We start from the raw sequence: 27,225 nt of genomic DNA, 5'->3' as shown, positions 1-27,225 counted from the left end.
CCCCTACTGTGACTGTTGTCATAAATCACAGAAGATATGAGAAGCTGAAACACTTGAGTCATCTGCTCTCCTAGTTTTTGGTTAAACAACCAAATGGTTCCCGAGTGCGGCTGCAGCTCACCGCTCTCAGGATCAAAACAAAACAATTTTAGAAATTATTTCAAGAGAACAATCCCACAAATATGGTTTAAAAAGTGCAGAGATGTTGTGCAAAATGAGCATGATGTGGAAAAAAAAAAGGAAGAAAAAGAGGAATGATGATGGGAGGAGTGGCTGGAGGATGACGAATAATCTGATGATTAAAATAAAACCAGCAGATATACGACTCTACGGCTGGTGCAGACCAGTTCGTGTAAAGCTGTGTTAAGTGGCATATGTATCTCACACACACACACACACACACACACACACACACACACACACACACACACACACACACACACACACACACACACACACACACGGAGCCAAGCTTGTTGGCAGAGATCATGTGAATCTGTCCAACAGAAGGGGACAGATGGAGAAACTGAACAAAACAATACAGAAGTTGACATTTGGTCCAAGTGTGAAGTGTTTGTTTGTTTGTGGTTACACATCAGGAGCATCACCTCCACGGGTTTCTGAGGGTAACTGACTTGTCTGATTCACTACGAGGCAGGCAAACAGATGAACAGGAAAGCAGCTTTGAGTCGTTTTGTTTAAAACATTAAAAGAACACCTGGCTGGTTCTTACCTATAGACGAGGTAGCAGGAACCGGCTCTTTGGAGACTGTCAAAACAACAGAAACATCACAATCAACCACTTCATCAACATTCATTTGTTAAAAACGATCAGTGACTGTTGAGAATCACGTTTTTTTCTTTTGTCACAGAAAGGTTGTGAAGCTTTTTCTGCATCATTTTAACCAAAAAATAGAAATTTTCAGCTCCATCTGGACCTTCCAGCTTCATACGTTTCATTATTCAACTCAACCTTTTGGTTAATTTCCTTTTAGACCAAGTGGGATTTCATATAATATCATTTAAGTGCTTTAAATATTCAGAAAAACCTGAAGTTACCTGCTTTGGTTTCATTTCACCCAGAATCACCAGACTGAGCTTTTAGGTTCAGCTTTTTAGATCTTCTCCCATCAGCTTCCACCTTAAAGCTTTAAGCTTCAGTTTTGCTGCTTAAACATTTCAGCTTCAGTGTGGCAGTGTGAGCGTCCTGTCACAGTGTCCCGATTGATCATGCGCCCTGGCTACTTGGCCAAGGGGATGTCCCTTTGGCTGACTGGTTAGCGCGCGTGACTCTCACCCGGGAGTCTGGGGATCGAATCCCGCCAGGGCACTCATTTCTCCACCTTGCCACATCAGCATTCAAACAACATTTCTGCTGAGGAATGTAACTCTTCCCGCTCACGTTTGTGTCACCTTTAAAACTTTTGACCACGAGTCAGATCAGCTGACCGACCTGGAAGTAAATGAACCCAAACAGGGAAGTTCTCCTGTTTGGCTGATTGAGACGTGTCAGTCACTTTTCAATGACCTTCAGGCCCTGCCTCGACCTTCTGACCACCGAGCTAAAACCTCTAGTCAGTTTGTCACAAACATTTTTCAGACTCCAAACAGGATCAGTCTGGGGTGTTTAAAACCATTTAAACTCTAATTTAACTTAACGACCTCCTTTCAAAAGTCGACCCGGCACAAAACGCCTGGAGTGCAAACAGGCCTGTAAGCATCTTTCAGAATTAAGTGTGCACTCCAGATGCCATCATGTACCTGAGTAGTAGGAATTCAGCAGGGATTTGCTCTGCAGCGTCTTGTTTCCCTGCACGGAGAAGGAGCAGGGGGAGGGGGAGGCTGGGGGAGGAAAGAGACGTCAGTAAGGTGAGGAAGAAAAATTGGAGGGAATATGGCAAAGAAATGAGGGACAGGACATTAAAGGTATGAAGGAAGGAAGGAGGGGTTAGAGGAGTTAGTGACCTCACTTAAAACTGGTTTCTACTGAGCTTAATAAACAAAAATGCAAAACCCACAAAGGAAGGAATTATTCACTTTAAACAGCAAGTGGACTAATCCAAAAGCCCTTACGACACCTTCACTAGCACAGCCTTATGGACCACTGTAGCTTTCCTAGGAAATATGATTTATAGAAAGCCAAAAATGAACTTAATCTTTAAAATGATGATAAAAGTTTATTAGATTCTCTTCCTGATTGATGGAGGAGTTACGGATGACTCCCAGCTGCTACAACACAGTCAGTCAACACCAATGTCTGTAAAACTGGCCGACCTGTTTCGCTGTGGCAGCCATCTTTAATCAGAAGGACTGTGAATGTAAATAAGCTGTAGACGTTCATCTACTGATAACTTTCTTTTATTAAAATGTCTCCAGTAGCTCAGGAGGTAATCCGGCAGAACTCTGAAAACAAACTGAAAACTACTATTATCCAGAAAAAACTTTCTTCTAACTCAGGTTTTCCAGAAGAATCTGAGAAACATGGCGGATGAATAAATCATCCGTTAATGTTTTACAGCCATCCGACTCTGTCTGAGGTTTGTTTTCAGTCAAAGTGTCTGATGTTTGTGCATTGAAACCCACCAGGATGAACTCCACCCAGAAGGTCAACAACATGAATCACATGGTTGTCTGAGACAACATGTTAAAGGTCAGGTGACAAACCCAACTTTCCTCAGTAACGATGATGGAGGGGGTCGGATGGTGGGTTTGTCCAAACAGCTTCTGGGTCGCCCTCGTTAAGACCAAAGCCGTTTTCTAGATAAAGTTCCCAGATGAAGTTGAAGCTCTGGACCTCTTCATCAGCTAAAACCGCAACAGGTGCTGAGGTGGAATACCAGCTTCGTACTTTTGAAACGATGGCACTAAACAAACATTTGGAAGGGAGCCTCGGTTCTGTGGAGTAAAACCCCTACCCCTGACTGTGACATGTGTTTGTTCATGTGAACACGGAATCCTTAAGGCTTTGTAAAAACGATCAGCAGGACAGACACTCAGACCCAAACAGATACAAACCAGAAGCCGTGCTCGGAGACTGACTGTGACACATTACACGCCAGCTAAACCCGCTCAATAATCCACGCTGGAGGTCACAGCTAGCTAACACATCCATCAGATCTGCAGCTGTATAATCTGTGTGTGTGTGTGTGTGTGTGTGTGTGTGTGTGTGTGCGTGCGTGCGTGCGTGCGTGTGTGTGTGTGTGTGTGTGTGTGTGTCCAGACCCCCAAAGACACTCGAAGGATCATTCAGCTGTTTTGAACGCTTGCGGCAGTAATGTCTGTTTTGTGTTTTATAGTCTGGATCATTCAGACCAGCGATCATTAGACTCTCACTAAAATAAATTTCCTTCTGTAGCGCTGAGTGAGCAGACGACTTGATGAGCCTCCTTCTTTCCTTCTGTTAAACATTTTAGTCTTTCACCTTTCAGTCCAGGTGAAACGAGTCGTGTGGTGACTTCTGGTTTGTTGGGTAAAGATTTGGGTGCTTCATATTTGGTAGAATGGTCTAAGGGTCATATCAGTATAAATATATATATATATGTATATATATGACTTGTCGTGATGTGGCGCTATATAAATAAACTTTAATTGAATTGAATATATACACACATTTTAGGCAGCAAAGTGACAAGGCTGCTCAAGAATCAAGGCATTCTAAAAACCATCCTTGTTCCATAAAAAAAGACAGGTTTGGAATATCCTAAGCATTAAAGGCCATCCCAGGAATCCTGGCAGGCAAAATAGGAGATTTTTATTCTTCTGACACTGGCGAGTGAAGCGGGAGAGCATTACATTTTTAATTATTAGTTTATTAATATATGGTGATGCACCAATTAAAAGCTCAACGCGGTAGTGTTTTGAAGTTTTTTTTCCATTTGCATATTTGTTTTTTAAATGTATTTATTTTTGTTAAAAATAAGAAAAATCCTTGTAAACTAGCATGTATTACTTCATGTGCCCTGAGTTTAGTTTTAACCTCTGTTTAGCACCATAACGGTTGTCAAGCGACAGGACATACGGTGACACGGGTGCAAGAATAATTAAAGCTGCAAGCAGCGTCGTTCGGCCCTCGCAGCTCCGCGCTGCTCCGGCCTGGCCGGCAGTCCGGGGCACCAGGCTACGTCTGCGAAACAGAAACGTCGACCACCCCGACACCAGAAACTGCTAACGGTCACCTCGTCCGCACCTCACCCTGACTCAGCATCCCCTTTGAGCCTACCTTTATATTTTATGTCTCACCACTAGGGAATCCTCTATCTTTACCACACTGGTGGTGTGATGACAGTGACCAACTTTATTGCTATTCCGACCATGTTTTTTAAAGTTATCGAAGGATAACGTTATCTAGGGGGCGCTGTGACCAACTACAGAAAAGTCCCATTGAGGTAAGCTTTGGTGACATTATATAACATTCACCAACCGTTTGTGCCTCACTGGCTAAAGGGCATGATTGTTCATTGCCATGTTCAGTTTCGGGCAAATCGGAGGCAGTTTGTGGAAGTTACAGTCAAATGTAAGGTCATGGCGTCACGCCAGCATTCACCATGGCATCAAAGCCCCTCCCTTTCTGGAAATCTATCAAGTCTGAATGGTAATTACAACATCATGAAGACAGTGTATGACCTTAGTGTCATGTTCACTAAATTAGAGGGGACAAATACGGGCATTTCACCATAAAACTATAGACTTCCTGTTGTCAGGGGGCGGGGCTTAGGTGATGTCAGCTTTCCACAATGACGTTGCCTTGAGATGTGGTCAGTGATCACACAGACAAAGTTTGATTTAGATCTGATCGTGCACATGGGAGTTATTAAGTCAAGTAATGTAATGGCGAAAGGTCAAAGTTTGAGGCTTAGCCACGCCCACACCTTTATACTTATTTAAAATCTGACGGTTGATTTTTTTCCTCTATGTCTTAAGAGTATATAGCAGAAGTTTGAAGGTGATTGGTGAAAAGGGCGATGGAGCATCACTCTCCAAACAACGTGTGCGAAAACCACTAAATCGAGTACTTGGATCAAAATGGCCGACTTCCTGTGCGACTTTGCACTTGGCTCCAAGAGACTTTTTTGTAGGTCCTGAGACACCACATTAGTGTACCAAATTTCGTAATCCTCAGTCAAAGCATGGCTTGGGGCTGACAGTTTTAATGGTCCTAGGGGGCGCTAATTCAGGAAATAGGCCACGCCCACAAACTTAAGCTGACCATTTCTATTGGGGGTCAGACTAGGATCACTCACAACAAATTTCGAGGTGATATCACGATAAATGAAGAAATGAGAGGCAAACGTATTTCCATGGCGTGATGGCGAATTTCGCCATGCTCCCAAAGCCCCACCTTTTTTCAAAACCTTCCAGTACTGGAGACCAAGTGACCTCAACTTGTCTGCTGCTATTTACCAGAGATTCCTGGTGATTGGGTAAAAGGAGTCCAATAGGGAGCTGTGAAAAAAAGAGTGGCGTGGCGAAAGGTCAAAGTTTGAGGCTTAGCCACGCCCACACCTTTATACTTATTTAAAATCCGATGGTTGATTTTTTTCTTCTATGTCTTAAGAGTATATAGCAGAAGTTTGAAGGTGATTGGTGAAAAGGGCGATGGAGCATCATTCTCCAAACAACGTGTGCGAAAACCACTAAATCGAGTACTTGGATCAAAATGGCCGACTTCCTGTGCGACTTTGCACTTGGCTCCAAGAGACTTTTTTGTAGGTCCTGAGACACTACATTAGTGTACCAAATTTCGTAATCCTCAGTCAAAGCATGGCTTGGGGCTGACAGTTTTAATGGTCCTAGGGGGCGCTAATTCAGAAAATAGGCCACGCCCACAAACTTAAGCTGACCATTTCTATTGGGGGTCAGACTAGGATCACTCACAACAAATTTCGAGGTGATATCACGATAAATGAAGAAATGAGAGGCAAACGTATTTCCATGGTGTGATGGAGAATTTCGCCATGCTCCCAAAACCCCGCCTTTTTTCAAAACCTTCCAGTACTGGAGACCAAGTGACCTCAACTTGTCTGCTGCTATTTACCAGAGATTCCTGGTGATTGGGTAAAAGGAGTCCAATAGGGAGCTGTGAAAAAAAGAGTGGCGTGGCGAAAGGCCAAAGTTTGAGGCTTAGCCACGCCCACACCTTTATACTTATTTAAAATGCGATGGTAGAATTTTTTCCTCTATGTCTTAAGAGTACATAGCAGACGTCTGAAGGCGATTGGTGAAAAGGGCGACGGAGCATCACTCTCCAAACAACGTGTGTGAAAACCACTAAATCGCGCACTTGGACCAAAATGGCCGACTTCCTGTACGACTTTGCACTTGGCTCCAAGAGACTTTTTTGTCGGTCCTGAGACACCACATTAGTGTAACAAATTTCGTAATCCTCAGTCAAAGCATGGCTTGGGGCTGACAGTTTTAATGGTCCTAGGGGGCGCTATTTCAGAAAATAGGCCACGCCCACCAGAAGTTCACATCATATCTTTTGGGGGGCCGGACTAGGATCACTCACAAGAAGTTTCGTGACGATAACTTTAGAAATGACGAAATGGGAGGCAAACGTAAGGCCATGGCGGTACGCCTGACTTTCCCGCGCCGCCACAGCCCCGCCCTCTGCCGAAAACTCCCATAAAGTGACGCCAAGCAACCTCCACTTGTCTTGAGTTACCAGCTACAAATTTGTGGTGATTAAGTGTAATGGGGCAATTTGGGACCTTTCACAGTAATACTTGACCTTTTTGGTCCTGAGGGGGCGGGGCTTGTGTGATGTCATCATCCGACCATTCAATTTACTTTGTGGGTGGATGACGAATGACCACAGAAAGGTTGGTAACTCTATTCCATTCAGTTATGAAGTTATAGCAATTTAAATTTTTTTGGCGAGTAGTCAAACTTCGAGGCCTGGCCCCGCCCCTTCAACATATACGAAAACTCAGAATCCTTATCTCGTTTTGTTCGCCCATCTCTTCTGAGCAATATTACACCATGTTTGAGACGATCGTGCAAAAAATGATCGAGCAATCCAATCAGAAACGGACCCTAAAAATGGCAAAAACGGCAAAAAAATCGCCATTTCAACTCTAAATGGCCGACTTCCTGTTTGATATTGACCATGCTTGCAAGAGACTTTTCTGTGCGGACTGTTGAGTACTACAAGTGTACCAAATTTCATAACTGTACGATAAACTAAGCTTTATGGAAAGGTTTTTTTTTTCACTTTCTAGGGGGCGCTGTTCAGCCATTTTCTTTGCGATTTTTTTGGAACCTTTAAAATATCAAATTTTTCACCAGGCCTGACAAGTTTGCAAAATATTGTGAGTTTTGGGGTATGTTAAGGTCCCCAAAAAGCCATTCAAAGTGGGCTAAGAATAATAAAGAAAGAAAGAATAAACAGAGCAACAAAAAAACAAGAGGCCTTCGCAGCGCTTTCGCTGCTCGGGCCTAAATATAAAGGTTAAAGCTGCTCACTTCCTGCCTCAACTCAGGGAAGGACCTGACCTACGTAGACCTGGTAGGTCGGGTCCTTACAAGGACACTGCTCCTGATTTTGGACGCGGGCGATGTTGTGTAACCTTTTGAGGTTTAGGATTAACGCATCAAGCTTACCTTAGAACTTTGTCACACTTCCACATAATGTTTAATATGAACTGGTAACAAGAGGTAGCTAAGATACCACAATACCACCGACAGAGTCATCGTGTGTAAGGCTGCTTTGTTCATGAAGGCTTTTCCAAGTGTTTATGACCAAGATAATAGAATGTTCTGAATGAATGAAATGAAAGCAGGACCTTGTGCATTACTGCTGCAGGCTGAACACATCCAGGTCAGGTGTGTTAAATAGATAATAGTCTAACAATCAATAAAGTAAATCTACGCAGACAGAACGGCTCTGAGCTAATTAACCAAATATCCTGGATCCAGTTCTCATCAGTAGCCGATCCGACCACGGTCACAAACTCAACTGCTGCCTTCTAAACTTTAGTCCCTAAATAAAACCATCAACCTGGTTTATGTTTTTTCCTCCACACGATTCTCTTAAAGCAGCAGGAATCGTATCCGATTCCTGCTGGAGGTGCTCCAGGTTAGGGTTCGGCTGAACTGAAGTGACAGAGTCGTCTACAGTCCATGTAGGCCAGCTGATCTTACGCAGAAGGTCTGAATGAATCCAATCCTAACCCTCTTCCGCTCAAATAAAATAAAATGTTTCTCTTTCGATAAATTGCAGGAATAAAAACAGGAACATCTGTTGATTTTCTAAATTGAATGTAATGATATTTTTATGAAGACTATCCACCTCCACAGGTCCAAATTCTCTGTCTGCAGCAAAACTCAATGATACATTCCTCTCCTCTTGTCTTATCTTTACCCCCACCCCTCTAAAAGGCCCCAACGCAACATATTTTCTCCTCCTCTGAGATAAAATCCCTGCTGTTTTATGCTAAACCAGCTCCGTATGCTAATGCTCACCAGACGGCAGCTCGGCTCTAATAGGGTGAGGAGTGTACCTGCATACCGAGAAGAATCTGCTTTGACAGCAAAGTCCTGAGAAGATGGTCGGTGACTGGGTGAGAACGCAATAACACAAAAAGGTTATTTGCCCTGCGAGGGTCTGTGTGCGTAAATATTACTGGTCCCCGGCCTTGTGTCAGCGTTTTCTGGCTCATTAGGCTCCAAACGGAATCTGTGACAGGAGTTTTCAGGGTGTCTGTGTTTGTGTGTGTGTGTGTGTGCCTATATTTTGTCTGCTTGACCATAAAAACACATCACCACAGAGACACTAGCCTGACTCATTCATCGACAGAACTGACTGACTATTTTAACTAAAGAAATAGGAACACATTAACATAAAGTTTCTTTTCTCCTCTGGTGAACAGATTTAAAGGTTATTTTAAATATATGAGCACGATAATCTTTAGAAACGTTTAGTGATACAATGATTAAAATTATAAACTTTACTGACAGCTGGTTATTTTTCACCTCCCAAGCTAAGAGCCAGATTTACAGATGAATTCAGAGAATACAGAGGGCCAGCGGTTGGACTAAAGGGTAGAAAATGTCTAACTCACTTCTACAGATATGGAGCTGAAATCTGGTCAGTTAGTTAGAAGCTGGATTTCCTGTCACTCCTTAGGTGAGCAGGATCAGAACTCCTGCTTCCACACGGCATTCCTTGGACTTACAGAAAACTAAACCTGAGTGTGAATGTTCTGATCCAGTAAAAAATCCCAGCTTTTCTGGTGATTAACATCCAGGTGCGTCTGCCTCTGAGTGTGTTTGATGCAGGAACATCAGAGTAGAGCGTCAGAGGAAGAGCGCCGGCAATGATGACCTGCATTAGCTTAGAGCCACAGCTCTCCCAAAAGGCCAGCCTGACATTTTCAAGAGAATAATGACCTTCTGAGGAAAAACTGCTAAATTATGTTGGACACCACACACACACACACACACACACACACACAAACATGTGCGCCCACACACACACACACACACACACACCAGCACACACACACCAGCACAGATGCACACACACACGAGCATACGCACTCAGACACACAGATACACACACGAGAACAAACACAAGCCCTCACACACACACACCAGCACAGATACACATAAACGAGCATATGCACACACACACACACACACACACACACAGATACACACTCACACACACACACACACGAGCATACACACTCACACACACGCACATACAAACACAGATGTACACACACACACACACATGAGCATATGCGCTCACACACAGACAGATGTACACAGAACTCTGCAGTGAGGCTCCTAACTGGAGCAAACAGAAGAGCACACATCACTCCAATTCTGATGTCTCTGCACTGGTTACCCGTTAACTTTAGAGTCCATTTTACAATCCTGACTATAACTTTCAATGATCTACATGGTCAATCTCCTCCCTATATTACTGAACTGTTAAAGCCTTATGCTCCAACCCGAGCCCTCAGGTCCACACACCAGAACCTTCTAGAAGTTCCACAGACCAGATACAAAAGTCGAAGTCATCGCTCCTTCCAGACTGTTGCACCACTACTCTGGAATGATCTTCCTTTATCCTTATGTAGCATTGACAGTTGGATGCTTTTAAAAAAAACAGCTAAAGACCCTTTTATTTAAAGCTGCTTTTAACTAAAACCTTTAATTTTCTTATTTTTATCTCAAATTTTAATCTTTCATCTGTTTATGAAATTGTATAATTTTATGACTATTTTTTCTGATGTTAATCTAATTCTGTTTTGAGAGCATTTTGATTTTATGATATTAATCTATTTATGATATTATGACTTTGTTTTATTTTGTTTTGATCTATGTGAAGCACTTTGTGATTCTATGTCTGTGATAAGTGCTATATAAATATAAATTACTTACACACACACACACACACACACACACACACACACACACACACACACACACACACACACACACACACACACACACACACACACACACACACACACACACATGAAACTGTACTTCTCCATCTCTGTTTGTGAGGCATGAGAAACCTTCAGCAAAAGTTTGCTGACCCCTGACTGTTCTACTTACCGAAGCCATTCAGATCTTGGTTGGAGGTGGAGAAGGGGTCATCTTTGTGCAGCGTGCTGACTTTGGTGGTGCTTTTATCAGCTGTGGTGACTGGACCCATCTCTCTCTGCTGGGTGGAGCTGCTGGCGGTTTCCTTCTGCTTTTTGGCTAGTTTCCTACAACCAAACACACAAACACAGGTTTTTCTGAACAAGCAGATGCAGAGAGGTGAGTAAATCACAAACGGAGGAGTAAATGATCACGAGGACTGAAAGTGATCACATGGAGATGAGTTGGTTCAAATGATAAATGACCCACACTAGTATAGCGCCTCTCAGAGTAAGGACTCCAAAGTCCTTTACACTATGGTGTATCATTCATCCATTCACACACTCATTCACACCCCACAGTGTTTGTTATTAACCCTCCCAATGTCTTTATGGGTGACCCAGCCAGGAAAGTTGACCATTGAGCAGGATTGATGGTTTATCCCTTGAGGTCCACGTGGCAGGGGTGCTCACTCCTCACCCCTGCCACGTGGACCCAAGGGATAAACCATCAAACCTGCTCAATGGTCAACTTTCCTGGCTGGGCCACCCATGCAGACAGTGGAAAGGTTAAATATCCGTTGTCAAAGTAAAGGTGAAACTTGTCGCTGTGCGTTTGTCTTTTTAACACCTTAATCTAGATGCTGAAACCTCTCCTCAGCCTCCATTAGTGTCAACAGGAGTGATTCATCACTAAATTAACCAAATCAGCTCAGTTCATGATCTAAAACATGCAGGAAATGTGCAGGAAGCAGACTGCAGTGCCAGGTGTGTCAGCTCCATTTTATCAAATTTTCCAACAGAGCGGCCTGACACTCTGAAGTTGCAAATGCGATGCTCTGGCCATAGAGGACAGTGGGGGTCTGAGTGACAATTCATTAACCTTGTAAAGGGTCATTTTAGCACATTCTGGCTCAAAACAACGATTTAAGGATATGAAAAAGTTGCAAAGTCTTTTTAAAGCTACAATCCGGAGTTTTCTGCCTTTCAGGAATTACGTATGAGTTTTACACTGTAAAAATGACAGTCCTTGTACTGTGACCTAATGTGAAAATGTTTATTTTTCTTTACTAGCCCACGTTGTTCATGTTGAGAATGAGTTTAAAGATGGTTCTCATAATATGTTAATTTCATTGGATGCTGGTCTCATTGAGCCCGCCTCCTTCCTAATGAAGGGATTCCATCCTCCAAGAAAGAGTAAAACCATTTACAGCACCTCAGGCTGAGTGCTGATAAGAAACTAACGAGTAGATCAGATCAGCACATCCACCAACATCATGGTAGAGAGTCAGACTACTCTGGTATCCAGATAGGTGGACAGCAGGGTGTCCAGATCCTGTGGCTGCAGGACAAGCCCAAACCATCAGCACTCCACCACTATGCAGACAGCTGCATGTTGGGCTGCACGTCCTACCTAAACATGCTGCAGTGCACTGTGGTTAAACATCTCCACTGTGGCCTCTTTTGTTGGACATTGTTCTAGAAGCCTTGTGGTTTGTTCAGATGAAACTAATAGAACTAACATGAGGTAAACTTCAGGTATTTCAAACACACTGTAGATGAAGAGTGAGTCCTCTCCATCCTATCAGCTGCAGTAATTGATCTTGAGATGAAACCAGACAGAAGCTTATCTCAGTTTTTAGAGCTTTTAGAGGAAAACTAAGAGCAGAAGTTATTTTTCAGATGCTGACATTCAGCAGAATGTGGAGCATCTACCGTTGCTTCCTGTGATGATAAATCTCGTTGTCTCATGGCTGCTGATGGGAGGTCCCCTGGGTGTTTCTGCAGTCGTTGATTTTTTTTCTCCCCTCATTGTTTACATGTCAAAACTCCCATCTGTTGGCCATTTTTAAAGATTCCCCTGATCCTTTAGTTTTAGCTACACCGAGGGACCAAATGGCAGAAGTGACAGCGAGGCGTCACAGCCTGACCCTATCCCGCAGCAGCATTCCCAAAAACCAAAACAGAACTGACTTCATGTTTTACCCTGCCTGTTTCTGCTCAAAACCAACCCAGAAGTCAGAAAAATGAAATCTGAATATAGTGAAAGTGATAGTGTGGTTCATTCTGAAGCAGAGCAGAAAGCACTGCGCCACTCTGAGACATTTTCAACTCTTGGACACAAACCTCGGCCAGGTTTCCAAACGTACGCCGCCGCAGCGCGAGGCCCACATGCTGCTCGTATGGTTCAGAGTCTGTTAAAGCAGCTTGAAACACAAAACCTTTGTTTTTCAAACACAAATCTCCACCAAAAGGCGATAGATGAACATTCTGAAGGTTCTGATCTCACAACGCAACTGAATAGTTGTGTTTAAGTGCTCTAAAGGAGAAAAACGAAGCTACGGCTAAACGAAGAGCTATTAGTTTGTGTCGGCTGGCTAAATGTGTAATTAATCACGGGGGTTTTCGTTAAACAACGCTGCAGCTGCTTTTCACACTTTGTCAACAATTAGAGGCTAATTTTCTCATGATAAACATGGACCGTCTAATGTTTCCAACGCCGCTTTAAAGAGCATGTTGCAGGTTAGAAATTCTTTAGAACAAATATTTAGAGAAAAATAAAAGGAATGCATTCTAAATAAACATTTTAATAAATAATTTTGGCTTTGGGAGTCGTTTTAGTGAGAAAAACGTTTTTCTGCTAAACCAAGCGTGACAGGCCGAGGGAGTCCTGCTAGCTTGATCCAGAGAAAATGATGGATTCCAATGCATACGTTTCTTATCAGCACTCAGCCTGAGGTGCGGTAAATGGCCTTCTAGAGCTCACCTCCCTGACCTGGTTCCGATGCTGATCTGGGCTCTAGGAGACGGCAAGCAGAAGGCACGCTGAACTCCCATCACATCAAAGAATGAAGGAAAAAATGATATTTTAATTTTTTGCTAAAAATATTTTTAAAATACGTCGTAAAACCCAGTTGTTTTATCTATTTTACTATTTTTTAAGTTCTGGTAAGTCAAATAACTTAAATGTTTTGTGAATGTAAATGATCAAATGTAAATACAATTAAACAAATGTGATAACCAGTGATGTTTGTTCAAACAGAACAGATTGCCACCAGCTTGAAGCATTTACCCTGATACGAGCCCTGGCTGTAATCTGGTTTATTTACAGGTGTATAAAAACATATGTTTATTTTTTAGGCACTGCCCCTTTACAAGAAACTCCTCCATACACTCTCACTGAGGGACTTCCACACACTGTAGTCCGTGTCTAATCGTGCTGCAGACACGTGTAGTCAATAGTTTTGCACTTTAGTTAAAATTTAAATTTTCTGCCTAAAACTGTCAGTGTTGTGCCGTTGTCAGGTAAAACCTCTGTACTGCATTTGAAATTAAATCTGCCACCGCTATTGGCTAAGAGGTACCCTAGAACGTTATCTGGTACCATATCATGTCACAATGTCATTGTGAGCCTGTGTGTGTGTGTGTGTATTTGTTAGTGGATCCGCTAGTGGTGTGCATCTCTACCTGCCTCACGATTCGATCCAATTCTGATTATCTGCCTAACGATTCGATTTGAGTCTGAAATGCATCACGATTCTTCACACAAAAATTTTCATTATTAATAAAAGCAGTAAAATAGTTTTCAATTTCTTTTTGATTTCGAAATCCCTGAACAACAGAACATTCATCTATTCACTATAGTGAGCAGTAATTTTTAAAGTGTGCTTCCTATAATTACTTAAATAATATAAGAAATAATGTTTTCGGTAGAGCAGCATTAAGATAGAATATTACTGAACTTAAAAATAGTAAACAAATACTGTGTTAAGTGATTCTTTCACATCCAGGATCCCAAAACCGAAATTAGCCCAGATATCCGATTTAAATGTAATGGGTACATCTTTGATTACTGATAATGTTGGCCCTGTATCCCTGTCCACCTTTTCTGTTTTAAATTGGCGCTAGGGCAACGTAGTGCGCATGTCATTGCAACTCTGCCCCCAGAAGTAATTGTAAAACCTCAAAACTTTATTGTCCACGTATAGACATAGACCAGGGGTCGGCAACCTGTTCCCATCAAAGAGCCATTATTACCCGTTTCCCACAGTAAAGAAAACACTGGGAGACACAGCAGCCGTGGCGTAGTTGGCGGGGCCTACCCTCAGACAGCAGAGAGCTGCTTTAACCAATCACAACAGGTGACAGCAGCCAGTACCGGTCGCTCGTGTACGTCAAAGTTATCTTTCATAAGACGATAATCAATAAAACGATTTATATAAAGTGGATCGAGAAGTTGTAGCCCGTCTCTGCCTACAGCATTTTGATATTTTTCACCCTGTTGGTGGTTTTACTGAGCAGGTGCCACTTTTGTCATACGTTTCTTTTAAAAAGATGTTTAGACTGTTCAGAATACAAAATCCAGGCTCTGTCACATTTGATTGTTGTAATTAAACTTTGTAGGTGGGGAAGGTCAGAAAAGGATCCGATCATTTTGTTTTTCCCTCATTTACAGTGACGGAGATAACGGCGCACTGCGCCTGGCTCTGGTGTTAATCAAGTTAAATTATATCTCTTTGCAACAATTTTCACAAGAAAACAGAACAGTTAAAAGCAGGGCTTGTGTTGACCAGATAGTTCCCGTATTTGACTATTTATTTTGATGGAGAAAGAATAGAAAGAATTACCCCAACGCATTCAGACAAACTGAAACTTTATTCGTTTCGCACATCGCAGATGTAGCTAAATCACTCAAGAAAAGATTCCCATCTGAACATCTGAGCTGGACACTGAGCTCAGCGCAGCTCGCTGTCAGTGCGTACGTATGGTGCACAGCGAGCTGAAGATGTGGAGAGGGGCTTGGAGCGCGTCACAGAACCAGAGCGCATGCAGGAAGATTCCTCCGACTGAAGCGAGACTTGTCACTTAGAAAATGTTCCCTGATTATGAAACTTTGGCGGAATAGTGCTTGTTCCTGGCTCCAATGTGGCAACACATCCAGGAGCCGTCTGAGGAGAGTCCCAGAATCTGACATCCTCGTCAGCTCAGAATGCGCCTATGATTACGCACAAGCGTGACGCGTCAACCCGGTCTCACAGTAAGACCGGGTTGGACCTGTTCAGGTTTACGCAGACAATCTTTACATTTAGAATTGGCATACAGATGTAAAATTAATGCAGTAAAATATAAAGCATTTTATTTAAATATCCATTCATTATTTTACAAGCACAGAGAGCCGCATCAGATGGATGGAAGAGCCGCATACGGCTCCAGAGCCGTGGATTGCCGACCCCCGACATAGACATAGGGAGAGAATCTCATTATGTCACGTTGCTGCATCGATGCGGAATCATGCACGGCTGAATCGCGATGCATCTTAGAATCGATAATTTTTCCCACCTCTAGGATCCGCCCTCTCGGTTTGCTAGGCAACAGCATTTGTTGCATTTTTCAAACAGGAAGTGTGAGTTGACTAAGAATCTGTAGGGGGTGACTTGCTCTTTAATGATCCTGTATGGGGTGTAAGTCCCGATGTACCGCCTCAGCCCAAACCTTTTTATAACAGCTATATAAATGTCTAAAACTGCATTTATAGGATTACATTTAGGGTTGTGTATCTTTAAAAGGTTAAACCATTCGAACCTAAACAGCAAAAAACTTTGCAGAGTGATGTGAGAACTGCCCACAGGTTTATCAGAACAGAGCGACCCGAGTGTGTCAGCGAGGGTTCACGCTGCGCTTGTTCACATGCAGCGTGTTGCAGCTCCACTCACATTCAGCTTTTCTTTGTTTCGTCTTGGGGTTTTTTCCTAATGATTTTTTTAAATGCATAAAATGTTTTGAAAGAACTTCACATGCTGATTTGATTGCTATGCTGTTTGAATGAGCTCTGCTGGCAATTTTTAGTTATTTGCTAGGAGTAACCATGGCAACAGGACTCATCTGTTTCATGCAGGAGCATCTTATTTAGCTTCTGATAATTCCACTAATAACAGAATAAACTCTTAAATGACTTTAAGAGGGTTAAATGCTGTTTTTTATTAATTATTAAAACATTTATTCAGACTATTAATGAAATTAAAGTGAATTTTATTAGGAATGAACTGTGCTGCACGTAAATAGATACTCTTGTTAATTGGACCCGTTTATGATGGTGAACCTCAAGGTGATTGATCTTTGTAATAAATTATTATTAAGAGTATTGTTTAAACTCTTGCCCTAATCAAATCAGAGGTAAAAAGAAACAACCAGGTAATGTCAAAATGACCGATAAATGAATAACAAGCAAACATGTGGCCGCTTGGTCTGCAACTATTGAATATTTAAGGATTCAAATATTTTATCCGATCCTCCGTCAATTAATCAAATGTTTTATTTGAGAATGTTTCAAGCGAATCAAGACTGTGATCTGCTGCTAAAAAATACAACAAATCAAAATGATAAAACCCACAATTTAAAACTTCTACAACCTTTAACATTTTATTGCTGCTAATGTTCATAAATCCTGACTTTCCATTAGTCACCACTACTCTGGCTTTGCTCCAGATCCGTAACATAATAGACAGGTTTTCTGTGTGACCTATGTGCCATGTCTCTTTCCACTGGGGGTGTTTCAGATTCTACACAGCTGGAATCACAAAATGACCGGAGAACTGCAAGGTCACAGTGATTTCACTAGTTTGCACAATACTAGCCAGACTTAAAGAGAGCAGCATGTATCCAGAAAGTTCTGTGGTCCATTTTCTGTTCTTTTTACATTGTCACACTTTTGAAGGAATAGCTTAAAGTGTAAAACACTGTTTAGTGTTACTTTAATAGTTAAGCAACTGGAAATCTGCACGTATCCTTTATTTTGAAAGTTGCTGGATGTTTTACACTGCTCCCATGTTTGACTTCCTGTCTAGCCTGATCTGAACTGCTAAGCTTGATGCGTTATGGAAGCGTAGAATTTAAAAAACAGACTCATAGCTTAAATGTCCCGAACACACTGTTCAACGCTCGATGGAAACAAACTCAATGATTTTAACGGCGGCTTTAATGATGCAATGACTATGCATTCGGTGTGAAGCTGGGTTCTTCAAGCATGTGGACGCAGGAAGGAGGTCAGAACTGCAATAAACAGTCTGACTCTTATCTTTGTGATACACTTTTATTAATTTACACAGAGACTGCCACATTTCCCGGTGGAGTTTAATATCAGTGTAATCAGCAACTTTTTGGGTTAACAAACAGATTCCGTCACTGGAACAGCTGAAGCAATTTTAAATTGTAGATGTTGCTCCTGTTGGATCATTGTAATCCATCTATTTCTACTTTTTATTTAGGTTAACAGAAAAAACCTCCTCCAGAAAACACCAACACAGATTTCTACTCACTGTAAGTGCCTGACTTCGAATCGCAAATGGCAAACAGTGGGCTGCTCTGTGTGTGTGTGTGTGTGTGTGTGTGTGTGTGTGTGTGTGTGTGTGTGTGTGTGTGTGTGTGTGTTTCTCTGAGCAAACACTCAAACTCCTTCAGAGCTGTGTGAGAGCTGCCTGTGAGGGACATTCAGTGTTTTCTGTTGTATCGGGCTGCCGGTCTACCCGGGGTGGTGCGTGGGCGTGCTGCTCAGTGACTTATCACGACGTTCACTAGTGAACCAATCAGCCAGAGACAAGTGCACATGCTCCAGTAATTTTGAGGTAAATCTAAAGGTTTCTGGATTAAACTGTAGAACTCATGGTTGATTGAAAAGTTGAGTCTGACAGGAAATTCTTCACATTTCTGCCAAAATAATCTGATGGTTGATGGTTTAGGAGACGTAAAGCAGCAGGAAACACTTTACAACATAAATGATGTAGGTGTGCCTTTTTACAGACTGTTATCCAATCAGAGGAGAGATGTCCATATATCAGGAAATATGACCCTAGTCAGTGTTGTTTTGTCCTCTGGTTGACCTCTATGTCCTTACACGTGGGCACCGGAGCGCCCCCCCCCCCCCCCCCGAGTAAGACTTACAAGGCATTGATTCGAACTATGGGCAAATGCAAATGTTGTCGATAATCTCAGTAAATTTGACCCTTAAATAACAGGTAAAGCTAAGTATTAATGCTACTAGGATTAGTTTACGATTAGGAGTGTTTAAAAGGCAGCAGGTTAGATGCAAACTGGTGAGAACGTCTTTAAAAACCACAGTTCAAGCAAAATGAGGATCTTTAAATTCTGCAGTATTGTTTTTCTTTGTATATTCAAATAAAAATGATGACAGCCTGGAAACCGTCGTAGAGTCCAGCTCCTTTAGAAAGAAGGAAACATTATCGGGCTGATTTCATATAAAACCTCCTGATCTCATCTGCAGCTCCCTTCCTGTTTACCAACACCTCAGGTTTTATCAAACACACCCTGGTCATGTCTGGCTGAATCATCCCGTCTGAACAGAACCAGCAGAGAAACCAGTTGGATGCAGTTTTTTTTAAATATATGCACGTTTCATTTCTGTGGTGCAACTGAATATAATAATCTGTACTTCCAGTAAACTTTACCAATGATCTCTTTGTGTTTATGAGGCGCTGCTGCGTGTGTGTGTGTGTGTGTGTGTGTGTGTGTGTGTGTGTGTGTGTGTGTGTGCGTGCGTGCCATTACATTGTTGATCCCCCACCCCCAAGGTCAGTAAGCAATAAGGGAGAGGTCAGCTGTGCAGGAAATATCTCCTTCATCCCTATCAATCTGCAGGTCTGTGGAATGTGTGTGTGTGTGTGTGTGTGTGTGTGTCCTTGTGTGTGTGTGTGTGTGTGTGTGTGTGTGTGTGTGTGTGTGTGTGTGTGTGTGTGTGCGTGTGTTTGAGAGAAAAGGAAATGGAAGCCTAAGCATAATCTGTGCGGAATCAGATGATGAGCTGTACACTGTTGATCATTTCAATCATGAAGCACAATGAAAAAAAAAACAGAAAAAGACAAAAATGTGAAAAACAGAAGAGAAATGACATGTTTTAGAAACAAGAGGGAGAAAGACACCAGCAACCCAAGAGGAAGAGAAACTCAACAAACTGAATTCCTTCCATCAAACTCAGGTTGAACTTATCAAGTTAGAGGCAATGGAGCTTCAAACCCCCCAGGTGATGGGACGAGGGCCCACTCAGAGTGACCTGTTCCTGGCTTTCTGACTGCACTGTGATAGAAAGTGGGCTGGGAGGAGAGAGGATAAAGGAAACCTTAATGGGAAAGGAGGGAGATGGAGGGATGAAGAACAACCAGGAGAGAGAAGTTGGTAAAAGCAAAAGGATCAAACTCATGAGAAGGGAAAAGACCTTCTGATTATCTGTCCCGCTCCGTCTCCACACTCCCACCCTTCACATTCATCCAGATAATGGGCTCGTTTAAATGACAAATTCCTCTCGTATTGTAATTGCCAACGAGTGCGACATAATCCCTCTTTAATGAATATCACAGCAGCAGTTCATTAACCACCCAGGTTACCCCACAAAGAGCCGGCCGCGGCGGGAACACCGGACCACTCGGCCCCCGACAGCGTTAATTGCAGACTGTTTGACGTCGGGATAATGAGAGACGTGTGGTTGGGGACACGGAAAACCATTGGGGGGAGCGTTTGGCTCTCCCTGATGGTTCCAGGAGGAGATGAGTTCCCAGGAGACACAAAATGGGATGAAATGAAGCAAAGCGACAACATTTGATAAAAAAAAAAAAGCTTTTAATTGACTCTTGTTTGATATACGAGACGTCAGACACTTAAAGGTCCATTTCCCAAATGCTGGGTTCCCATTAAAACTCATTACTGGAGCTTTCTTTCTGTGCAAAAGAAAAAATTAATTTATGAAAAGGTCAGTTGGGAGAAGCATGGTGGTGATAAATGTCATCATCAAGATGTTAGATCCAAATCCATCCTCTTCTTCATCTGGTCCCACCAGATTAAAGAGTTTTAATCCAAAAACACAAATTTTGTAGAAGCAAATAACTCCTTCAGAATCTGCTGATCTACTGGGATCTGAATCCACAACCATCTCCAGGGTCAGAGGTCCGACTGGTTTGTGCAAGGGACTGCAGAAGAACACCAGCTGCTCCAGATGGACTCCAGCAGCAGAAGATCACTCCAGGTGTCAGCTAAGAACAGAAAACTGAGGCTACAGATGAGATGGGAAAAAAACGTTCCTGGTCTGATGAGTCTGGACTTCAGCTGTCGGATCAGAACTGGTTGTCACCAACATGACAACATGGGTCAATCCTGCCAAGTATGGTGGTGATGTTCCTGTCACACTTTGGACCCCTTAGTCCCACCTGAGCCTGGTTTTAACACCACAGCCTACCTGAGTATTGTTGCTGACCATGTCCATCTCTTTATGACCACATGGATATATCTTCTGATGCTGCTTCCAGCAGGACCATGCACCATGTCACAAAGCTTCAACGGCCTCCACAGTCACCAGATCTCAGTCCAGTCCAGAACCTTTAGAATGGGGTGGAACGTGAGCTTCTTATCATGGATGGAGCAGATGCGGTCATGTCTGGATGGACCAGGACCTCTGAGTAATATTTCCAGCACCTTATTGGATCCATGAAACCAAAAATGACGGTGGTCCTGAAAGCAGGAATAGGACCAACCAGGTACTAGAAGGTGTACACAAATAAAATAACCAGTGAGGATTATAAGAGACCAAAGTGCCCCTATGAGGTGGATTGTGGTCAACATGTTAAGCTCCGCCCATTCCATGTAGATGAACAGGACATTTTTCTGATTTAATCATGTTTTCCTACATGAACATTAAATAACTTTTAGCAGCAGGTGAAGCTGCTGTTTGCTGAACTCTAGCTCATCTGAGGGCTTCAGGAAAGTGTCTGATTCAGGCGAGGAGCAGTAGTAGCACGCTTTGCCACTTCTTGGCTTTTTTTTCCCTTCTGATTAAAAATCTGAAGAAAAAATGTTTATCCTGCAGGAGACCATCACTGCTCTCTCTGAGAAAGCAATGCTTGTACAGGGAGTAGATTTTATTTTCAGCCAGGGCTCTGCAGATCCACGGGGGGGAGGACACCTGAGGTGTCCAGTAAAATAAGGGGAGCAGCATTTGTTTCAGAGGTTGGCAGAACCTCCTGTTTTCTGTCTGGAATGGGCCTCAGCCAGTCAGCTGGCAGCTGAATAACTCAAATATCCTGAAGCCATCCCCCGCCGGTGCTGCAGTCAGTCAGTCACCTCAGGATGACAGCAGCAGCTCCAGAGGAGGCTGCAGGCGAAACACACTTTCATCTGAGGGTGTCGGATGGAGGGATGCAGAGACACGGGTCCTGCACACGTTTAACTCCTCAAAGAGCAGCATATCAACATGACTTCAGACTTCATGTCCTCTCATTTACTTTTCATTTGTGTACGTAAATCCTGGTGTTGGAACAGGTGAAAGGTGTGGGTGGTAATGTGTTCATGAACGACTACAAGCCGACTGACTGACTGTATTCTTTAGCGATGCCATGAATGTCTCTACTGCCTCTCTAAACACCAATAAAACCCATCCATCTGGTTTCCGTAGGTGTCCGTGTTGTGAGGAGTTATTTGCTTCTACGAGCCATTTCAAAAAGCCCCTTATTGTGATGTCACAACGATTCAACATTAAAGAAAAGTTTGGGCTTAATTAAAAGTCCAGCTCTCAACTGTACAATGAATTAATAAAACATCAGTATAAAAGTTTTATACAGATTTCTAAACGCTCTTGTCCCGCCACCTCGTCACTTCTATTGGATGATCAAGAGGATTTAAACTGTAAATTAATTTTAAATTTGTGATATTAACTAACAGAGATTTTACCAGAGTAACCATTAAAACGGTTTTAGATGTAAGTTTTTTGTAGCAAAAGAAAACATCAGAACCAGAACGCTGGATGCTGAACGCGTCCGTTTCCACCTCTAAAGAAGAAGAATATTAAGGAAGTCGTTTGGCAGGGAGTTTTGGGAATGTGAGGATTGTTCTGCTCGGTTTGGACCCAGAGCAGATTTGGAGGAAATTTTCAGATAAGAAAAGCCTGAAGGTTTAGATAATCCCTGCAGGGATTTTAAGAGGAGCTCAGGGCAACAGAGTGCACACACCTGCCCAGGTGTGTGTGCATGTGTGTGAGACAGCCATAATAGCTCTTCATTAGGGGTGGTTAATAAGCAGGAAATGGCCACTTGGTGGAGAAGATAACGGTGAATGATATTGACCTTCAGGGTTAGACTCTTTAAGGGACGGGGCGTGCAGTCAATGCAAATGAAGTTTCTCCTGCACCAAACTGTAGCTGCCACAAACGGGGCAAACAAGTAATTTAACCCACAGATACTCAAACAACTTATTCACATCTCAATTTCACAGAAATCATTTCTCAAACTTTTGGTGCATTTGATACCAGAGATGGCAGCACCTTCAGCACCGTGCTGCACATTTTAGCCTAGAAATCTACAAGATCTTCACTATATTTATGGATTTCATTCACTTCATCTGGCTGCTTCATTCTGCGGGATATTAAGAGATTGTTCTGAACTTTCAGAGTACGAAAGCAGAGAAATGATAAATCTTGACACTCTGCTCAAATATCAGTTTGGTAACGGATGTTGTTGATCGCCCACTCAAGCCCCTGTTTCGTTTCCAACTAGCTTGGAACAACCTGATGTTTGTGGGTCCTCCAGTACCCCAGAACACAACACAAAACTGCTACAGGAGGGCGTTTGGCTATGCGGTCACGTGGTCGTTGTGTTGGATCAAGTTCACGTTATAAACGGACCAGGACCACCTCCTCCAGCGGGTCTTGGTCCGGTTCTGCACAGCGGTGAGATTCCTGTGTTCACACCTGCTCAAAGGAACCGAGCTGAGGAGAACGGACCAAGCTGGACCGATTAAACGCTGCAGGTGTAAAAACCATAAAAACTCTCGTTCCGACAAACTCGTCAGCCCAGTCACATCAGCTGACTCAGACCCAAATATAACGAGAACTAAAGCACTGGTTCTTAAAAAATATATGTTTTCTAAAAGTCATAAAATGAAACCTTTTCCATTTTCATCCTGCGTTTGCAAAACCTTCACTTGTATAAAGTTTTTGTGTCACTTGTTCATTAAGGTTCAGTTTTTCAGTTCGTTTAGGTCATGAGTTACTTTTTATCATGTTTTTATTTCTGCACAAATATTAAAAAAGTTAAATAACTGATTTCTAAGTATTTTTCTGTAGTTTTATGAAGTCAAAGTTTTGGCAGAAGCAAAAGTAAAAATTAAAGGAGTAAATTGGGAAGAAATCATGCTGTTTTCAACACGGAGAGTCCAGAAAGAGTCAAACAGGACGAAACGTTAAAAACAACAAATGCTGAGACAGATGTTGATCCTGGTGTGAAAGCTTTACTTACAGGTAATAAGAGTAGGAATAAGCATGTCTTCTGAAGCACGGTGAGGTGAGGCCGATGGTGACAAACCCAGAAGAAGACAAACACATCGGATTAGTTTAGAGAAAAATCTCAACTTTCTTTTTATCTTTAAAAACTCAGACATTCATTAACTCGAACAAACTGTTTATTAATCTCTCGTTTGTGTCCCCGTTTTAGATGGTTTATTTAAGACCTTTGGTTCCTTCTGAAGGTCTGTACTGACTGGTTTAGTTTAGTTCCTTTTTTATTTCATCTATGATTAAAACAATTTGATGGAGAATTTAGAGGCTTATTAAACACAGATCAGATATTCATCATCAAACCTGTGCAAATATTTAGCTGATTCTGCAGCCAGGAGGTAATAAGAGGATTTATGGTTTGGAAAAGAACAACTCGACCTTAAAATTACCCTCTCTCTTCTCCTGATCATTCAGTTTTAAAAGAATCGGTTTATCATCACTGATTCCTCTTAAGCACCGAGTTCACTCCCATGACATAAGGACAACTGTTGCAATAAAATGCTGATTGATGCTAAAGTATCACTGATGCTGATCTAATTATGGATTATTTTAATCCAAGACCAGTGGGTGGGTTGAGATTTACAAGCTTTAAAAAGTTGTGATTAATAAAAACTGTTCAGGTTATTTTAAGAATAGAAGATTCTGTGATCCAAACCTGAATGTTTCCCCGTTTCCATTTAGATCAACTCTGAAAAACCTGAAAGCTAGAGTTGATACGTAAAAATGAAATAAAATGGTTTGCTAAACTCCTAAAGCACAACTGTTGCCTCCATGAGCAACAAACAGGTCGGGGGTGGGGGTGGGGGGCTAAGCAGAGAGGAGGAAGATGAGAAGGCAAGAAATGGAAGGAGGGATGGTTTCAGTTAGAAGAAGAGAGATTGTGTTTAAATGTAATCACATCAACCGGAAACCAGCGTCTCCATTAAAGCGAGCTAAATCACTTTCCATCCTCAGGTCTTCCTAGACCTGAAAACAAAGTGGCTCGTTACCTTTTAAAAGCTGAGTGGAGGTGAGGAAACCTGCTTCTTGAAACAAATAAGTGAGAGTCTACACTGGCGTGAAGCTGCAGTGGTTTAGCTTCAAGTAAATAATGTAATCCAACAAAAAATAAAAGAACATAAAAGTTTGAATAAAACTTTTATCCAGTTAAATTTACATTGGTAGATTCTGACCTTTAATTCTCAGCACAGATTCTATCTTTCCGAGTGTGTGTGTGTGTGTGTGTGTGTGTGTGTGTGTGTGTGTGTGTGTTTGTGTGTGTGTGTGTGTGTGTGTATATACCCATCTATACATCAAAGTGAGGACCAAAACAAGCTTTTTACCAGCAAACTGAGGACATTAGTAGCAAAGTGAGGACATTAGTAGCAAAGTGAGGACATTTTACTGGTCCTCACTTTGGAACAATGTTACTGAGCTCTACTGTTTATAGTGTTAGAGGTCTGGTGTGAATGAAGTTTTAGTTAAGGTTAGGGTTAGGAGTAGACTAGTCAGGGTTAGGCACAATCCAGTCACTAAAATTAATTAAGTCAATGATGGTCCTCACAATGAATGTTAGACTAGAGTGTGGTGTGTGTATGTGCATCTATCTGCATCATTAGTTGGCAACTTTCCCCCCTGACTTGCACCCTTCATTTGGTATGAAGCCAGGAATAAGATCTCTGAACATTTAAGGATGCGTGGTGTAACCCTAACACACACACACACACACACACACACACACACACACACACACACACACACACACACACACACACACACACACACACACAAAAGTAACCCTATTTAGGGCCTCTGCTGACATTGTCCTTATGACATTAATAAAGTTTGGTGCTGAGAGTTAAGCTGTAAAAGCCACAGCAGTTAAAACTGGTCATAAATATTAATACGGCATAGAGAAAACACGCCAGCCTCCGGAATAGCGCTAATAAAATTGGCTCTCTCTGGCACAGCACACACAGACATAAGCGTCCAGCATAAAAACTCATCGATGACCATACTAAACCATGGTGTAAATGTCTGTCGAATATCCTACGTCCAACTAACCCTCAATGCCTGAGAGTTGGCAGAACTGGAGAACATGTTCAGTTCATAAGTCCACTTGCTTTGGCCAGTTTTAAATGATGAAAACAAATGGTGAGCCTCAGGGCCTTGCTCCCGGGTTACTGGAATTTGGAACATGTTAAAGGAAATTGGTTAAACAAATTTCTAGTGAAAACAGTCTGAGTTTCTGCAGATGCTTGAAACTCATCTAGGTTTGGTTTCCATGATCGAAAAAAGAGAGAATGTGAGAAAACATCTAGTTTTTCAGGAGTAAATTTAGTAGCACTGAAACAACTTTTCTGGGCAAGTTTGATATTTTCTGGCTGGTTTTTCACAATGCACAGACTTGGCCTACTGATTGTGTTGATATAGAAGCAGGGTTGTTTTAGCATTTTGGGTCCCAGACTGTTATAATCCAACTCTTACCTGGGAATGATTCTCACAACACAGCTGTATGGGTTCTCTTTAAAGTAATTTTGTTGAAACATTTTAGGAAGCTTGGTGGTTAGCCAGGGACTTGTCCGGGATAAACAGTAATGCAGTCACACATTGAAGCTGATACACTGATTTCATGCTCACCATAAATCACTAATAGTGATTATCTGTTTTACTACGTTTAATAAACCGTTTTATTATTTGCTTTAATAGATTGCATTCTCCCTGCTGTTGGGAACAGGGAACACCTGAACGAGGAACACCGCAACATAGGACTGTTTTAATAACTAACAGTTACAGAAAGCCCTAACAAGATGATGACATTGTTATCTGTATTTTCATAATTTGACAAAAAACCAACAGTAACTGAAAATTAGACATTAGTTTAGGACTATGTCCTCTGTCTGTCATTCTTCATGTCCAAGCAGAGAAAGGTTCAGAGCAGTGATCTGCAGCTGGTGGGGTGCAGCCAACTTTTGGTGCTTCACATGACCTATGCGCTTCTTTTTCTACTGAAACAAAAAAAGCACGCCCAGTTCTCCCAGTAATTCCACTGAATGAGACCAGTTTCACATCTATGTTAGAAGGGAGCACTGCTGAGTTTTCTCCAAAGCACAACGCATTTTAATATCAGCTACCAATGACATCATCTTCCATCAGCCAACCAAAAGAACATGAATGAAAGCAGCTGGAAAGAGTTTCCTGCTCTCTAAGAGGGGAGATCAGACATCTGGGAGAGATTCTGTGTAGAGCTGCTGCTTCCTCACGTTGACAAAAGCCAGCTGATGTGGTTCAGGCATCTGATCAGGTGTTTCGGACATGTCC

The 27,225-nt window shown here is 42.2% G+C and overlaps 1 protein-coding gene across 17 annotated transcripts in view; it reads right to left on the bottom strand.

Annotated features, from left to right (window-relative positions):
• The window catches only part of ptprt (protein tyrosine phosphatase receptor type T), a 345,765-nt gene that overhangs the window by 64,947 nt on the left and 253,593 nt on the right, over positions 1-27,225 (bottom strand). For 10 of the 17 annotated variants that reach the window (XM_054732036.2, XM_054732015.2, XM_054732030.2 and 7 more), the window contains 3 exons: positions 10,573-10,727; positions 1,762-1,842; positions 734-769 (listed from right to left, as the gene is read on the bottom strand). In XM_054732036.2, the coding sequence (XP_054588011.1) occupies positions 734-769; positions 1,762-1,842; positions 10,573-10,727 (272 nt within the window). Of the gene's footprint in view, positions 1-733; positions 770-1,761; positions 1,843-10,572; positions 10,728-23,887; positions 23,918-27,225 lie in introns of all 17 variants that reach the window. The other 7 variants (XM_054732017.2, XM_054732052.2, XM_054732082.2 and 4 more) reach the window with 3 other exon arrangements.

Source organism: Nothobranchius furzeri, chromosome 3 (genome assembly GCF_043380555.1).
Source record: "Nothobranchius furzeri strain GRZ-AD chromosome 3, NfurGRZ-RIMD1, whole genome shotgun sequence".
NCBI lineage: Eukaryota > Metazoa > Chordata > Actinopteri > Cyprinodontiformes > Nothobranchiidae > Nothobranchius > Nothobranchius furzeri.
The sequence above is the reverse complement of the archived record's forward strand: the minus strand, read 5'-3'. Positions and strand labels throughout refer to the sequence as shown.